This window comes from Geospiza fortis, unplaced genomic scaffold (assembly GCF_000277835.1).
Source record: "Geospiza fortis unplaced genomic scaffold, GeoFor_1.0 scaffold84, whole genome shotgun sequence".
Lineage (NCBI taxonomy): Eukaryota > Metazoa > Chordata > Aves > Passeriformes > Thraupidae > Geospiza > Geospiza fortis.
Window position 1 is genome coordinate 3377921 of NW_005054363.1, and position 18547 is coordinate 3396467.

Here is an 18547-nt window from a genome sequence, read left to right on the forward strand (position 1 = left end):
TAAATTGGTGAAACTGATACAGCTGGTAACATGAAAGTACAAATGACTAGGTTAAAACCTTGAAAAAAACTTTAGAATCAATCAGAAAGCTTTGAAGGCAATCACTTAGTCTGGCTGCATAGGAGAAGCAAGGATTTTTCATTTGACTTCCAAGGCTCAACAGGCTCTGTGTAGTTTGATTTAAAGAAAACTTTTTATCTTTATTGAGCAAACCCTTTGACTTAATGTTTTTAACCCTGGCAATCTAGTACAGCAGTTTTTTCATCACATTTACTTTAATATGTCAGACTTCATAGAAAATATTTGGATAGTCTAAGAAGTTCTACAGCAAGGGAATGCAGAGTCACCACTTGTTAAATAAAGGTGTTTGTTCTCTGCTTATGCTTATTCTGCCAGTCTACGCTCAATTATACCAGAGGAAATCCAAACACAAAAGAAATGTAAACTTGAGAAGTGACTTGCTTTGTCACCATCCCAGTGTTTTCAGAAGAACACCTTGGCCCAAAATTATTTTTAAATGGAATATAAATCCTTTATTGTGACAAGACATACATTGTAGAGACAAAAGACACAGACCTGCACGCTGGAAAAGGAAACTTTTTAAAGAGAGTACTATCATAATAAGATGATGCATTCAACCACCAATACAATAGTCTCACAGTGAAAATAAAAAAACAGCATGCCCATCACACCTCACTGAAATGGAAAGGGCTGTAGCACAGTGTATGTTCAGAATTGTAGAGAGCATTTTTAAAAGCTGTGGTATTGCAGCTGCACTTTGTTTTCTGAAAAAAATCAGCTTTTCCAGTAACCATAGAGCTATTATACAATCTACTTAAAATCCTGACATTTTAAATATAGCATGTGAAGTTGCAGACTGCTGTTTGGCTGTTTGAATTTTTTTTTTTTTGCCTTGAAAACAGAGCCTTACAGAATTTGCATGAGAGATGCACAGCATCTAGTCCTTTAATCTATATATGAATACTGCAGTAATTGTAGTTTCTAATTTATACTTACATGCTTTCCACAAATGGAGAAAAACCTGAAGACAATTACACATGCCCCCATCATGTATGTGTATGCATTCTGGAACACAAACACAAAAGACTTAAAACATGGTCCCCCAGGAATCTCTTGAACAAATCATGATAACTGATTTTTTAGTAATGTAGGGCAGTCCCCACATGAAATAAGAGAAATCATAAATGATTAGCAACAATATAAGGAACTCAAACCCAATCTCCCCACACATCAAGCCAAAAACCCTTCAGTCCTCTATTAATTATGTCCATCAGGCTCAGTGTACTTGTCTAGGAAGCTGCTGGATTACAGAAACTCCTCAGATCTTCCAAGCTACTTAGTAGCAGGGAGAAACTGAATGTCAGGGCAAAATGACTAATCACATGAAACAGGTTTTTCTTCAAACAGAACATGGGGCAGACAAGAAAAATCCTGCAGACATTATAGAGTTGTGACTGACAACTTGTGACTGATGGCAAGTATCAACCTCCCTTCTCCTTCTCCTGTAAATAAAGAAATCAGGAGTGTTGTTAAATTTAAAAAAATTGGTGTGAAATGAAGGGAGAGCTGACTTTCCCTCCTCTCTCCTTCATGTCTTCTTGAATTAAATACTGTTCCTTAACCAAAACCAGTGGTACAGAATCACTGTTGCGTTTGGGAGGGTTTGTATAGTTCAGCAGTTTTGAACCTATGCCCAGTCCTCTGGTCCTCTTTGTATTCTGTTTGAAGCCTCTTTCTTCCTTCAAGCTCATAAGACCTTTGTTAGAAGTGCTCTCGCTCTCTTCAGTCTCCTTCCTTTTGTACTTACATCTCTCCTAAGGCTTGTTTCCTACCACATTTACAGACTCTAACTTGCATCAGTAGGACAATTTTTGCACTACATGATTGTACAGGACAATCATTCTTATCATCAAACTTAGTTTCTTTCAGACATTTTTCAGCCTTAATAAACTCCCAAAGACTTATCTGTATATATAGCAGAAATCCCCCTGCTGGTGCCTCAAGATAAAACAGTTTTAATCACTGGAATTGCATTTTGTATACCTTACCAGTAAGGCAAAGTGAAGTATGACCCATATAACTCCAAGAGATGTCACCAAGAGATCATACCGATTTCTCCTGCTTTGCCAGAAGCCAGAAGGTGACATGGCAATAATCTTCATTGTGACCTATGGATAAAAGAATTTCTCATTTGTAATGAAGAAATTATTATTCCCTGACATGAGATCCTCTTCCATTCTCCAAAATGTTTGATTGAGTTCATTTTATGAAATAGTTTCAAACAACAAGAGGCAGGTTTCACCTCAGCTAAATATTCCCATGTGGACTACCTGGATAAAATTAGCTTCCCTTAGGTGGAGGAAAACTGGTACACAGATGACCAAGACCAAGGGATGAACAGCATTCTGAATTGTCTCTCTGTCTCCATCAGGTATCAAAGACAGGAGTCCAGCTAACCACCTCAGACTGAATGCTTAATGTATAGATTGCTGAGGTGAATGTGGGCTTAAAATAGCTTTAAGTTAAACAAGTTAAACAAGTCATGTCAATAACATGTAGCTAAAAATGGTAGCAGTATCCTATCCAGCTAACTGTCTGTAAGCAAGCTAAAATCACATAAGCACATTTAAACTCAGGAATATAATTGTGTTCTGCAGCACCTACAGCTCAAATTTATTAAGAAGCTTTCCTATATTGAAATATTTCTTGCTTTAAGGAATACTCTGCACTCTGCAACATCTGTACTCAGCAGCATGGAAGATAAAAAAGCTAAGAACAGTAAAGGCAGTATATTTGACAGTGTACCTGGTAAAAGACAGCTTCCAAAGTGCTTGACATTTCCAATTTAGGTAACAGGAATGCAGATGAGAAGCTCAAGAATAGATACTAATAGTTATAGAAATAGTCAAATCAGGTAATGGATACCAAAGTAGAGTGATGCATGTAGAGGGAACACTTAGAAGTTTCTCACACACAAGTTGTATTAAATCTCAGAACAGGTTATGAGTTACTGTATAAAGACTTTAAATGTCAGGCATTCATTATGTTATTTTTTCTATCCCACCTTGCAACCCTGCCATTTAACATTTCTGAAAGCAAACCCAAATATAAGAGGACACTAGCTTGAGGTAAAAGGCTGATTTTCCAGTTAGCTTTTTGCTTTATAATGTTTTCTGAAGCTTGACTACAAAGTGAACAATATGGTCTCTGAATCTCTAATTATCATTTGAGTTACTAAGGTATCTTGCCTTCAGTTACCTGAGATGCCCTAGAGAATTGAAGAGGGATGGATGGTCTGGCTGGGGTGACATAAGACCTGTAAATATCCCTGGCCTTCTGGAGTGGCTAGTGGAGGTAACTGAATCTCACCCTTCATCTCCCCCAATCACAGTAACAGCTTAAACACCTACCTCACATATAGAATTTAAACACCTAGCTTCAGGTGTCCATAATCTTGAACTCAATATCACACCATGGAAATAAAAAAAAATCACATCTCCTTTACTCTGTCATCATCAGTGTGGTAACAAAAGTGAGATCTCCAAATTCTTCATATTTTCTATACCACATATATATGATGTGAGCAGTAGAGGCTTAAAGCTGAATCAGGAGTTGTTAGATTGGACACAGGGCCATCAGCTATGCAGAAAGCAGACTCTGTGACCAGACTATGCTGCATTAAGGAAGATCTTGAGCAGGAAGCTGCTTCCTCTCTCCATAAATTGTGCGCACTCACAGTGTGATAGCTTGCCTGTTGAGACAGCCAACAAATTTTTCCTGGCTCTGACAAAGTTCCTTTGAAATTCTAGAATAGTATTTCTTTCCCCTGGCAGTATAAGAGAAAAAAGTATTTCCAAAGACATAGTTACTAGGAAAATTAAAACCTGCCCGTGTATGACACAAATAAAACTTTTCTGTGTTTGCTCAGTCTCTCCAGAGATATTGATTTCTCCTGGGTAGGGAAAAAAGAAGCAACAACATGGACATACTCTAGCTACAGCTGCTACGAGGTATTCACTTCATTTTTTATTCATCACTACTGGCAAAACCTATCAATGGAACATAGGAACTGTCAGATTGGATTAGAGCAGTGGGAAATGTAGTCTACTATCCTGTTTCTGATAGTGGTCAGTATCAGCTATTCAGAGGGGACTGACAAAAGTAGTCAACCAAAAACATATAAAGAATTATGTACTATCCTAACCACAGAGGAAGCATCTTCTTTAATCTTAAATGGATATCCTTATACATTAAAAAAAGTATATGTTTTCCAAAATGTGTTTAAATCATTAGATTCTAGTCTTATGAAAATAGGCTAACCACACCTTGCAGATGAAGTATGATATTTAAACCAAAACAAAGCTGAGAGAGGTTTGATTTTGTCACAGGTACAGAATAGTGGGGATTAACACACCAGGCAAAAAAACATAAATGGATGAAGCAGAACTTCTGCGAGGCAACACAGACCTTTTGTTGTATGAAGAGAATGTAATATTAGATGTTCTACAAGAAAAGAGTTCACTGGGTTCACCAAAGCACACTGTTAAATACTCAGCCTTGAATATATATAAAAAGACACAAAGCTCAAGGTGTAGAGAAGTATGACTATAACACATTAAAAGTTTCTTCTTACAATACATGTTTAAAGACAAGTGACATAGAGAACCCTGAATGTACACATTCAGAAACAAACACCCTAGTGAAGAATGAGAAACATCCCTAAAGACAAAATGAAATATATACATACAAGTCTTAATCTCAAGAAATCAAAAATTATATTACTTTACCTCAAGGACAAAAATGAAGGTGAAAACAACAGACATTGTTGCTAAAGGCACAGTTACTGGATCTGCAGCATCCCACTGAAAAGCAAGCATAATCCATTAATAGAAGAATAGCTACTAAACAGAATAAATGCCTCTTCATTGCCTTAACTTTTCTTAAGGGTTTTGTTAACGAATGAATTTCACTTTAAAATATACTCAGAAAGGAATGGCATTTCAGTATACTCCTCTCTCAGATTTCCACCTTAACTAGAAATTATAAATAGTGGACCAGACTACAAAAAGGCAGAAATTGACTGAACTCCACAAGTAACAATTAATCTACAGTGATCTATGCCAACTGAGACTGCTGTATCTAGAATCACATTTCCTTGCATTCATCACACTAATGGCTCAATTGATCATTAATTGGTGTTAGGAAATGTGCAAACACATGCTGTACTACTGTAATGAAGTGCTTAAAAGAAACACAATTACCTTAACTGATAACAACACAGACTGAGCCAGGACAAGTACGGCAATAGTTCTCTTAAAAAATGGATGCTGAGTTATATCATACATCTTTGCTCTAAAGCCATCATTATCTGAAAAAGAAAGAGTTTGAGGAGGAGAGTTAAAATACACAGTCACTTCCCCCCCTATTTCTTGATGTATTTTCCATGTTCATTAGAGGCAAAATAATCCTTTCCCATTTTCAAAATACATTTCTAATTTTCTGCCACAATTTTCCATATCAAACAGGGCTTCTGAACATATAATTTCAAATACTGAACACCAGTGTTGCATGAAAGCTTTGGTACTTTTAGGGCAAGTGCATCATTCAACTACTGTCAGGTTAATACATTCCATTCATATCATTACAGCCAACTGCAAATATTTTTCATTTAGAAAATAAATTTTTCATTAAGGCTTATCCTAAAACTATCGAAGCACAACCTTTTTAGGGTTGATTTTAATAGCCTTATGGAGAGATCTGTAGTTGGAGCCTGTTTCCACATTAACTTATGCACAACCTCCTAGTGGCCTCACGATTACAGTTTTAATTTGAATTGCAGACTCCTGGGGAATTATGAACACTAGGGCTCAACATGAATAAAATCAAAATATCTTTGATACCCGGACGAGGTGGGAGATGAAGAGGTTGTGCTATCTTCAGTCTGCTTTTCAGATCTTCCCATCGTCTCTGATCTACAGTCAGTAAAGCTGTCCCCTTAATAAACAAAGAGACGCATATAAAGCTTGTGTCATTTAACAGCATTGTAACATGAAAACAACATTCTCTTTGGTGCCTGAAATAAAGTTACATACACAACTTCCCTTAAATAACACACTGCTTGGGGAATGGAGTCTGAAGTATCAGCTGTTACCCAAGAGGATTTCTGGATGCATTAGCTGTGAGTTTCTGGGACTCAACTCAGCAGGCGCAGTTGCTGCTCTTTGTAGCAGCAGCCCATTGTGGGCAATGAAACACTGCAGGAGGTCTTCCATTTGACTGAATGTCATTTGCCAGGAAGCAGAGTGGTGGATTTTGTCTGGACTTTGCAGCAGAGAGTCCGTGACTTACTAGTGCCACTAGTTTCTTCAGGGAAGGAGCCCTCCAGGAGACCACTGTTGGTCTCCACAGCTTTTCTGCTTGGGGTGTAATTGAAATAAAATAATAGTATGCTATGAATCTACAAGGGCTCTCCACAGAGGAAGCACAAAGAGAGGTGAAGACACATCTTTAGGTTAGATGGTGGTAGCTGGTAATGTGTAAAAATGTTCCCATAACAGAGCAAACTTCAAACAGAACTGAATGTTATCTAAAATGACCTTCAAAACAAAATGAGTTCCTTATCACTTTAGAGAACTGTAAAATCTCACAGAAGGATTCTAGAGTTACAAAAACAAAGGAGACCTTTTCAAGGTAAATGTCAAAATCCTGTCTTCCAGACACTTGGCTCCTGTCCCTGTCAGAAAGAGCCACACTGAGCTGGGTGAGGGCTGGCATGATCTTCGCCCTTACCTGGGCATTGGCTTGTGCAGATGCTGGAACTGTGGCCAGCTGTGCAACTCATAAGGTCAGGATTTCTCCCTGTTAGTGAACATGATCTCTTTATGGAGCTGTGTCCCTAGATGGTGCCCTAGGAAGAGGTGCTTTCCAACACAATGCAGACAAAGTGAAGATGTAAAGATGCTGACTACTCCTGTCAGGCCCAAATGGCACCATTCAGAAACACTTAGATTAAAAGGCAACACATTCCCCCAGGGAGCGTGTCTGCTTTATATTCTTGGAGTCTTCACTGCAAACAAGACAAAAGGTGGCAAAAAGGTGGATTTTTGTAAAATCTAGTGGTGCCAAATTGCTTTGTTGCTCAGAACCTGCCAGTTCCACAAGCAGGATCATCATAAGGGAACCACAGAGCAGAGCACTGTGAGCAGGGCTAGGCTGGAGGAGCTGTGCTTGCATTTGGGCTTCAGCTCAAAGTGCCGGCTAATACTTGAGCTGTTCACATCTTCACTGCAGCCTGAACTCCTGGCACTCAGGAGCTGAGACAAGTGACAGTTGAGGACTGAAATCGGGTTGGGGGTTGAAATAATCTGGGCTATTGCCCTGTCACTGGGACAACGAAGGACAGAGCCTAGAGCTTGCTGTGGTACTTCCCAGTCCAACTTTTCCACACTTGCAGTTCCAACAACTCCTATGAAAAACTAGAGCATATCTGAAATGATTATAAATTTTTCTTTTTAGAAAATTGTTTGTTCTCATTTAAAACAGTTTGTTTAGTAATTGCCCAACTCTGACCCTCATCAAGTACTCCTTTAATTGTTCTGACTGTATATCAGTTATGAATTTTCTAAAGAAAATATCTACTTTAAACCCTAATATATTGGTTAAGTAACTAGATTTAAGAAAATGCAACTGAACCTCACACTGTGGATTGTTTTGCTCTCTACTTTCTGGGCTAGTTGCCAGCCATCTCTCTACATATTTTTTTAGTTTCTGGACATTTCTTCACTCTACTTGAATATTAATTGGGCTGAAACTCTTGCCCAAATATTAATTAACATTAATATTTTCAACTCAAATCTGAAAACATTTTATTTTCTCTATAGTAAATACATTAAAAGTAACAAGTAGTCAAGGAAAAAGAAAGAAAAACAAACATTACATGCCACTGCTGGTTACTAAGAAACAACTGAAGAAGCTGAACCAAAAGATATAAAAGATTTATACTTTAACTGTCATGTGAATTCTACAGAAATATTGCCTGATGTGGCTGTTCAGTGTAATTTACAGGGAACTGTTACTAGTGAGCAAGGACAAAAAGCATAAAGATTCTTGTGTTCATGTGTGTATTGAAAAATTTGAAGGAAAAGTAATATTGCACAGACGAACAAAAAGTTACAAAAGCATCTATAAAAATCCAGTGGGGTTCTCATACTGCAGAAATTTCAGCTTTGTTAATCCACAAGCAAAATTTAGTGAATAAGAAAAGGAATTATTCATACATTGCTCCTTGTTCTCTAGAGCAGATATATTTTAACAGGAATGACGGCACTTCATCTTACCAAAATTACACTGATGTTATGCAAACATAAAAATGCCTTCAAAACCTTCAAAATGCCTTCAATACCTTAAAAGTAGAGGTTTTAGGCTATTTATTTGGCTCACAACGTGCTTGACCCCACTTCATGATGCTTGCTTGCCCACATTAACATGCTGCTCGTTTCCCTTCCAGAAGGAGTCAGGTGGTTTCCCTGATGGACAAACTCAATGGTTGTGTTTGCTACTGGGCTCAAGTCAGGGCCAGAGCCAGCACCCAGCTCCAGAACAAGCACACTGGGCGGTCACACATCTCCATGGCCCATAGCATGTAGTCATCCTTTCCCTTCAGAGCCATGAGTGGTAAAATTATCATATCTCATTATTTTTGTGACTTTGAACTGAAAGAGGAAAAAGTTAATAATTTTGTCTCTATGCCTCAGAGGCAACACAAGAGGCTCAGAAAAACCCCTCATATTAAAGGTTGTGAAGTGTGCATGCAACAATCCCATCCAGAGGATTCTACCTTTTAACAAGTGTAGACATGAGCTGCTCTGAAACAATTCCCTTGAGGGTAGGTTTTTCTACTTTTCGGGGTAATCCAAAAAGCCCATGTGAACTTGCCTAGAACACTAGCTGCCTTTTTATTTGAGTGATGGACAATTATTTTTACAATGTACACTGCGGTTTGTAAAGAAAAAGCCGCATAGCTTTACTCTGGATCTCAAATACTGAAATGGCAGGGTTCTTAAGAGACCCCTTCATTGCAACACAGGCAAGCATAACATATCTTTTTATCTGCCACCACATGTATACCTACATCAAATTAAGCAGCATCTGTAAATACATAGTGCTTTATGTTCAATCTCCATCTAGCAGCACAGCTGCACTAGAAATAAACTCTAACAGCTTTGATAGAGTGTGTGATGGATCGCTGTCATCACAGGCTTTGATCTTCTAGCAAGTATGGATAAGGTCTATCTGAAGCCATATTTGCAGTCTTGCAAATGTAAGATTGGTAAGCCAGTACTAAAGCCAGCCTTACCAGGCAATGTAGACAGTGTAATATCAGTTTCAGGTTTGTCACAGAGCCAGTTCTACACTCAATAAACCCTTTCACCCAGAATAAACCACCTCACTTAGTACCTTGTTTTCATTAAAATTAGCGATGACAACTCCAACAAAAAGGGTCAGTCCAATCATGCAGCCAAGGAATACAAAAACATGGATGTAGATTCCATGGATCTGAATAGACAGAAATAGGATTAATAGTTAAAAAAAAGAAGACCCCATAGTTATTTGTTACAGAATTCAAAGAGTCTGATGTGTTTCCTTACCGGCCCAACACGGTGAATAATAACATCTCTGACTTCCACCCAGCCTTTTAATGATAGAACTTCAAATAGCGCCAGCATTGCATTGCCCACATTGTCAAAATTAAAATTCCGAGGATTTGCCCTGAAATTCAGTACACAAATAGGTGTAACCAGCAGTAAAGCTGTTCTATTTGTTACCTTGATTCTTCATAGTCTAACATTTAAATACTTTGCAAAGTCGGGGTGAAAGTCTCTGCAACATATGAAGATCTATATCAGGAATAAGAAAACAATAGCAACAGCAATAAATATGTAAACATAATTTTTAGATCCTGATGCATGTTTTATTTTCTTACTCAGAATCTGACTCACAGCAATAAAGCTTATAACATGTTCAAGGCTGGGCTGGATGGGGCTTTGAGCAACCTGGTGTAGTGCAAGGTGTCCCTGCTCATGGCAAGATTCTTTCCAACCCAAAACATTCTATGCCTCTATGTTGCTGCATTTTAAAGTTTTTGCCAATGAAAGAAAAAAACATAATTCACGGAAAAATTGATCTGATGGCATTGGCCAGATTCTAAAATAAATTTACCTGCAGCAAATAATTCTCTAACCCACATAAAAGATTCTGACTCCATGGTCAGTGAGGTTGTTTAGAAAATGTTGTTCCCTATTTCATTATCATAAGGAACTGATAGCATAAAGCAAAACTTAAAAGAGCACGTGAGAGGACATCACACCTTCATGGCTTTCCTATACCATATGCTCTGACCTTTTTTATCAGCTGAGATTCAAGAGAATGTTTCCAGCTGAACATTAGAAGTACTCTCTTTGGGCTAGGTTAGCATGTTGCTCTGTCTCTGCAATCCAAGCCAGATAATCCAAGGAGCCCAATGACTTTTCAATAGTTTATAAGGTAAATAGTTGTATTCCAGAAGAGTTATTAAGTGTTTGGTGCTTCTTGAATCCAACCATTCAGTGAAAAGAGAGCTCTCAGATGTAGATACCTATTTTTAATGCAGTCCTTATACTGACATCTGGCTCTTGAAAATCTGGCCTGACAGCCAACAGGTGGTATAAATGTCTTTGCAGTACAACATTTTTCTGCAATAACAAAACATTCCCCAGAGTTTATAATTATGCTGATTAAGACAGTTTTTGTTTATTTCTGGACCAAGCTGAACAGGATTGAATTTGCTTACTCGAGAAAGAATTTATCTGAAGCATACAGAAACAAAGACTTCTGCAGATGTCAGAGTTTTACTGACTGTTCAAATCACAGTACACTATTTCTTTAGTGTAGGGTGGCTCTGAATCTACCACTGCTGGTACATTCTTTATCCCCACATATGGCAAATTAAAATAATTGCAGCTGTTAAGCTGATTTTGCAAAATGCCAACCAAATGAAAACTGTAAACAATTAAAACCAGTGAGTTTTGCCTGTTCAGGTGTTGGGAAATATTAAATGTATTAGAATACAGATTAAAAACATACATTAGATTTTAAATGAGTTTTACTGCACTTCTGCACCAGACAGGCCACAAAGACTCCCTGCACTGGAAAAAGAAAGAAACTGCTGGCTGGCATGGTTGATGGCCATAGAAGAGAAAGGTTATTTTTAAACATGATATAATCATTTGTTTTTATGGGTAGCTGTAGGCAGGTTGATTTCCATTTCTTTTCCTTCCCATCTTTTCCTATTTATTCTTAGGTTCTATTGTTGCTTTATGGCTCTCAGGTTGCCTTCATAATAATACTAAAGAATAACTAAGTGATGATACTTCTCAAGAAAATAACTCCCACTGTAATAATAACCAAATCAAATCTAATTCCTATATAGTTTCAGTACCTAGAGGTTTTTTCCCTTCCTTTCTGGTTTATGGAATGGAGGTCAAGTCTGGAAAATGTCATATATCCAGCTTTTTACTAAATATGCCAGAATTTTTACTCTTAGTATCATTTGACAAAATCCCTCTATCAGTGATTTAAAGTCATCACATTTGAGCCATTTTTTCTACACCAACAGTTGCATTTTTGAAGAAACAAAGGCCAAAGTGTAGCAACTCACCAGACTCGTGGCACCCAAAATCCAGGCTTTTTCTCTCCAGGTCTTAACTTTAAATTGAGATTTTTGGAAACACTTACATTTATTCTGAAGATGCCATGACAATCCTCCTATAGTGAAATAAACCACAGCCTGAGATTAAACAGAAGCCTGTGAGAGATGCCAACATGCCAGCATAAACAGCACATTTGCCATGATGGGAAAGCAATATACACAGAAATGAAGGGTTATTTATAAATCTGTGATTAATAGTCATGGACCTTTACCCAAATGAAAAATGCATCTTAGTAAGTGTTCCATACACCCTTTTCCTTCAGGACTGACAGTGCTTTTCAATTTGCAAGACTATGTGGCCTTTCACCTCTTTCCTAAAGACCACTGCTCTCTTTAGGTCATGATGACATTTCTCCAAATACTAAATATGTCAGGAATAAGAAACAGACAACTTTCTCCATGCAACCCACTTGGCATCCCCATTGATTTGGACCTCTAGCAGTCTAAACTGTTTTTCAGTTGTGGACCTAAGAATGCAAAGGTGTTATTTTCCATGATTAATTCCATTTGCCATCCAGTCCTTTGCAGGTAACATGACATGACATTTGACAACTTTTTTTAAGACAGTCCCCAATATTTGGACCTGCTTTAGTTATTATATGGAAACCCATCCTTACCCTCATTTGCTCACCTCTTAATCATCTTTCCCTCCATCATCCTGCTTCTGAACAAGGAAGAGCCCAAGACCTCTGTTTCTCATATGATATTTCTGATTGCCCCTCCTGCTTTCCCCAGCAGGCAAAAATGGCACAAACATACCATTATTTTGAAGCAGAAAAGCAGTTCTTACCCTAGAGATGATGTGAGGGTCATTGCATTTAGCCAGTTTTCCAGCAAACAGTTGCACTCCAAAGCTTGCAAAAACAAGCATTAATGTCAGCAAAAGAATAGAAACCTGTAAAGATGAAGTTGGATTTGTTAAACTCTTCTTCTGCAAACTTGAAAAAGGGGGTCAGCTCCCTTGGTGAACTGCAGGGAGGATCATTTTGGGATGTAAACCAGAGATATGGCTTTGGTATCAGACACGTTTCTTTAGGTTCTGGTCCAGTAACCAGGTGCTGTGTTATATTAGTCTTATTTTTAATATGCAGATAAGGATAAAAGCTTTCTTGTGCTCAGTGTACCACATTGCTAAATTCTGTATGCATAAGAATTGACACTTAATTTAAAGGAACTGTTTGAGTACTTGCATATGTGCTGCTTCTGTTTTGCTGATTCAGGCTAATTAATCTGATTAAGCCACTGGAAGATATTTGATTCCAGGATAGCTCCAGTAAAGATAAGCATGAGCAAATTAAGATGTAAATATCTTCAATAGAATACAGAATTTATGAAATGCCAACTAGCTTTATACTTTTTGTCCTTGCTCTATCACTGTCTGCAAATATTTTGTAGCTTAGTGTTTTATAACAACCTGACCTAATAAAGCCTTCTGCTAAGGAATAAGATGGCTGTTGCTTAGGCTGACCAATACCACATGGGGTCCCAAGACAATAGATTATGTCTGATCAAGCAATCACAGACTCCATTGTTGTTCTTATTACTATAAGTATGGCCACGATCATAATAATAACAACAATGACATAAGAATGAGATCCAGATCTGTGATGAACAGCTGTATTGCTTTTGGCTGCCTCTCAAGAAGCTTGAAGGTAGAGACCTGCAGCTCAGAAATCAGGTTTACTTTTGTTCTTGCAGAGCTTCCATACACTACTTCTCATATTCCTTGACCAACCAGAACTGTGAAAAAGGGGTAGATTTTTTTTCAGTAGTCTTCCTATGTAATTATGACTAAAATAAGCTAAACAAATAATACAGTTTCTAAAATAATTACTACAATAGCTTTACTCAGTATGAGTTACTTATATTCTAATTTTTAGCCTGTTGTGTGGTCATCTGTAGTGATACCACAATGAAAAGAGACAAGAGCTAAAGAGACAACAATGGTGAAAAGGATAAAAAACATGAATTTTATATCAAAATGTTATCTTACTCCTTCATATATTTTTGCAAAAAAAAATTGGCACATACCAAAAAAATTTCCTTGAAGCCACTAAACAGCTCTCTCACCACTTTTCTCATCTGAGGGACCAGTTTGAAAATTCGAAGAGGTCGGAGGCAGCGGAGCACCATTAAGAGCTGAGCTCCAGATTTGGCAGGGACGTTCTGAGGCATCCAGCACAGGAATATCAAACTCACCTGGAGGTGACAGGACAGAAAAAGCAAAGATAGGTCAGGATTACAATGTCTTGGCATAGACACAGCACAGAAGGTCAATGAAGGTTTCTACCTTAAAATTAACGAATAAGGCAAAAGGGCATCTAACTTAGAAAAAGGGCTTAGATCTCTTACGTCCTGGCTTATTGTCCTAACTAATTGGCATCAGCTTGTCTTTGTCCTGCCTTTTGACTCAAAATCCATTTTATATGCTTAATTAGATGGAATAGTTCCAAAAGGAGAAATCAATTTGGCTGACTCAAAACAGGGACACAAACTATATTCTTGGAGCAGGCAGCATTATTTCTCTTCCTCCTTCTAATTTCAGAGATTCTACCCTGGAACTGAGAAATCTTCACCTGGAAAGTCTGTTAACAGTTTCCCTGACAGTTTTTCCTATCACTTTGTTACAGGCATAAGTTGTTTTGTCACCATGTGGTTTCATTACACGAATGTTACGTTTTTGGAAGTGTTTTCAAACAGCATAGCTGTGTCGTGTAACCTGAACAATCTCTGACAAATGGTTATTGATTAACATTTCTTAAGTGCTTCCTATTTTTTAAAAGCCAGTGTTCTCATAGGGGGACAGAGGTGAGAGTATTACAAAGAAGTAAGTGCACAAAGACTGGAGGATGAAGACTATATCACCAATTATTTAAGACTTGATATAATTTGTTAAGAACAAAGTGATGAAAGGCAGCCACCCCACCAAAACAAACATATTTAACAGTCCTGACTTTCTTCCACAGTCTTTTTAGATCACTGCAGTCATATTTGGAATATCCAAACTACACCACTGAAATTTTTCCTTCAGACAAGCAGAGGGATTCAGAGAGATTTCAAGAAACTAAAGCACACAGGAATTATGCATACTACAGTAGGAGTTTTGTGCAAGTATGCATATTTTTATTTCTGCTAACAATAAAATCTTTGATACAAATTGATCGTGACAAATTTTATGCAGCACATCTGCCTGGTGGATTAATCTCTGAAAGATTTAATCTAAATCCATCAAAGCCATTTTTCTCAGTAATTTCTTAAGTTAGAAAGTATTTCATACTGTATTATACTGAGCACTGGCTTTGACACATTCTATGGTATTTACTGTCGTATGTGAAGAGGAAATGGACACCCTCCTCTTGTATTTTAATGGAACGCTAGAGATTTCCCAGAAACTGTTGAGAACTGTTGAGAAACTTTTTTCCTGAGAACCACTACTGATAGATATGGGATATAGCTTTCTTTGCTTTCTTCTATAGCAACACAGATGTGCCCTCTGTCAAATGGTAAATGGTTTTGAAACACCTTCAATAAAGCAGGAATTCTGTTGAGAGGGGAAGAAGCAATTAATATCTATGAAACAGGTAAAATTAAGATTGTCCTGCATAAAAATGCTGAAATGAGCTCAGAGTTCTCAAGTCTCCTCTGAAGGAAAATCAGATCTGATACTTAAAACATATCAACAAATAAAGAATTAAAAGGGGTCATACAACGACCCCACACTAAATTGCCAGGTGTTTATCACATCCATGTATCACTACTATTTGTATCAGGGTACAGAGACAAACTTCTTCACACTACTAAACATTTATATAACCAAATATATCAGAGGTAAGAATGCCAAAAAAAACTTCCATAAATATAAAAACTTACAAGATATATAAATATGTCCATAACTCCTCCAAAGTCCCTAATGACAGCTGTTGGTGTAAAGAACAAGCCATCTGCCATAATCTTCAGATTAAGCTCAATGCTCATGAATATTACAAAAACATATTCAGCAATCTGAAAACAAAAGCAACAACCATAATTTAGGAACAGGCAGTGGAGAAAAGCAAGGTGACTGTAGTTCTATAATTGTAAAATGATTTAGTGGCAGTACCTGGAGTGTTGGAGCATGCATAACTCTTCTAAAAGGGGATTCGAACATCATGGAAATGCAGGAGCATATTGTAACAATGATCATGACCCAGTCCAGGTAAGTAACCAAACCCAGCAAGTCACTGCAAATGATACACAAGGAAATGCCATTACAGAAATGCCCAGATCTCTGTGTACTTGATTTGTGCCTACACTACAGTTAAGTGCTTTCCTAAGAAAAATAAATTGAGCTGAGAAGTATCAAAGATTTCAGTATTTCAGAAATGTGTAGTAAAACTAGAGAAGTTGCATGCAAGTGAAGAAAAGTCTGATTAAAAATCATCTTCCTGTTCATCCTTCTCCCCAAAAAACTCCATGGTAAGAAAAACCTTTTAGAAAAAAAAGAAAAGAAAAGAAGTACACATGTGCATGCACATTTACAAACATTCATGCACGTGTGCACACACACACTTATACTGCAGGCTTATGAGACCAAGCAAAGTTACTTTTGCAGTGCTTACTAAAGCTGATGGTATTTGGTATTTTTCACAGCTCCAGTAACAGGATCTGTTTTAGAACTATAAAAAGAAGAAAAGATACAGTCATTTACATTTTATTTTAGTCAGCATTATAATTATACCATGTATCCATCAACTCTAAGTAATTTCTGTCCAAAATCAAGGCTCCATTTTATCCTGTCTGTATTTTAAATGTCTGTATAAGTTTCATTTAATTCTATGCAATTTTAGTCATATTATCAACACAACTAGGATCACTTTAACTCATTGCGTACCTGTAATTCCTCTAAGATTCTTTGAACTGACAGGTGTTTTTGGGTCTTGATTTTGTAAACAAGGACTTAATCTTGTAATTTTCTTGGGAATAAGGGGGATAACCTGCTACTGAATTTTAAGCACCAAAATGCTCTTTACAATTACTTCAAAACTTCTTGGACCATGGCTGTATGAGGCTCTGAGCAACCTGGCTTAGTGAAAGATGTCCCTGTCCAAGGCAGAGGGGCTGGAACTAAATGATCCTTAAGGCCCCTTGCATCTCAAACCACTCTATGATTCTGTGGTCATATGATACCCTCAGTTAACACACACACACACACGCTCACACACAGATGCACACATCCTTCCACAAGCTCTATGTCTTCTATTACTTTAATCTTTTTCTGATTAATATTTTTAGATTCTCTATATCTGAAATTTCCCATGTAATTGCCGCGCTCCACCTGCCATATCCAAACAGCCATTAGGCAGTCAAAGAGTGAGACCCACTCTATAAGTAATATGCACATATCTAGGTGACATGAGCTAAGTTCCTACTGCAGCAATTATTTATCAATTTCATACAAAGCAGAATGACTGCTGCAGGAGAAGCTACAAGAATACTTTCAAAGAAGCCTCCCCTGACCCACTGGTTATAGGCACTTTTACTTATCTTCCAACTCCCGCAGGAGATCGTGCCAAGACATGATCTGCACTGACATATCCTATATTTCATTGGAGGGCTCTAGCCATTGGGATGTGAAATTACCATTACTTCCTCGCTGAGCTTAAAGTGAAAAGTGGCCTGAACAGACTTGAGGAATTACCACCAGAGAGATCGCATAGTTATGAATTACAGGAATGCACAAGACATCCAAGGAGAATGAGAAACATCTTCCACAGACCAGGTTCATCCACTTACACCAGTAAGCGCACAGAACATACTGGATTAAATGCCTTCCCACTGAAGCCACTGACTTTTGCTTCTTAAACTCTTTCCTCTCCCTACATTCTAAACAGCAGCATTCCTCAGCCTTTTTTTATTAGATGAAAATATTCATCCTATCAGTTTGAAAGAGATATCTAGAATAATTTACTTGATAAGCTAGATGGGATAACAAATAAAGCAGGGAGGATTTAAATAAATTAAATAAAGAAGACTGTTTAAGAAAATCAGTTTATTCTTATAATTGCAAACATTTTATTTAAGCTGTTTTAATATAAATATCCTGTTACCATTGGTCATTTAGCAATGCTAAGAGGCACTGACAAGTACTTGCTAAATGGATTTGATTGACTGTTTGTGTGTTTTGTTTTTCTGTTCTAATTTGCAACTGCTTCATGGACCAGTGCATCACAATCAAGTTAGTAGTTGCGTCGAAAAGTGGGGAAGTAGCTCAAGGACATGTCTCTACAAAGGTGGCAGAAACTTAAATATAGGTATGATTGAAACTGAGTATCTAACCATCCTGTCATGCTAACTAGAAGTAATTTGCTGAAGGGCACAGAGAAAATCAATGGTAAAGCAGCTGCTGAAACCAGTCCTTCTAAGTGCCAAGCTCATGGCCTTGAGCTATCTTCTGTCTTACACTGCTCTATGCAAGGTGACATGCATTAACCCTTTAAAATCCTAGTGCCAGCAAGAGACAGAGGTTTAAAAAAAGAGTTGTGAGATGATTTCATAGAAAGCTGCTTGTACATGGATTTCTATCTGCCACACTCACATATACCTACAGCTTAGTTGCTGAGCCTTCCCGATTTTCATTCGGTTTCAGCTTTTCTCCTTTTATCTCCCACAGCTGAACACCTCCCCAGCCCATTCTGAGTCCCTTTTTATGGGCTACAGAGTATTTGCGTGAGCAGAGGTGCAATTAATTTCTCTTCACCTTCTTCTGTTCTGTGAATAACTGTTGGTGAATAAACACTTCTT

The 18547-nt window shown here is 37.6% G+C and overlaps 1 protein-coding gene across 1 annotated transcript in view; it reads right to left on the bottom strand.

Annotated features, from left to right (window-relative positions):
- The window catches only part of NALCN (sodium leak channel, non-selective), a 217477-nt gene that overhangs the window by 13274 nt on the left and 185656 nt on the right, over positions 1–18547 (bottom strand). Inside the window, exons 22-34 of the mRNA XM_005424146.3 lie at positions 16366–16422; positions 15867–15987; positions 15638–15769; positions 13799–13966; positions 12558–12662; positions 11717–11823; positions 9669–9789; positions 9478–9576; positions 5922–6015; positions 5283–5389; positions 4809–4883; positions 2070–2189; positions 1018–1086 (exon numbers count right to left, since the gene is read on the bottom strand). Of these exons, the coding sequence (XP_005424203.1) occupies positions 1018–1086; positions 2070–2189; positions 4809–4883; positions 5283–5389; positions 5922–6015; positions 9478–9576; positions 9669–9789; positions 11717–11823; positions 12558–12662; positions 13799–13966; positions 15638–15769; positions 15867–15987; positions 16366–16422 (1375 nt within the window). The remainder of the gene's footprint in view (positions 1–1017; positions 1087–2069; positions 2190–4808; positions 4884–5282; positions 5390–5921; positions 6016–9477; positions 9577–9668; positions 9790–11716; positions 11824–12557; positions 12663–13798; positions 13967–15637; positions 15770–15866; positions 15988–16365; positions 16423–18547) is intronic.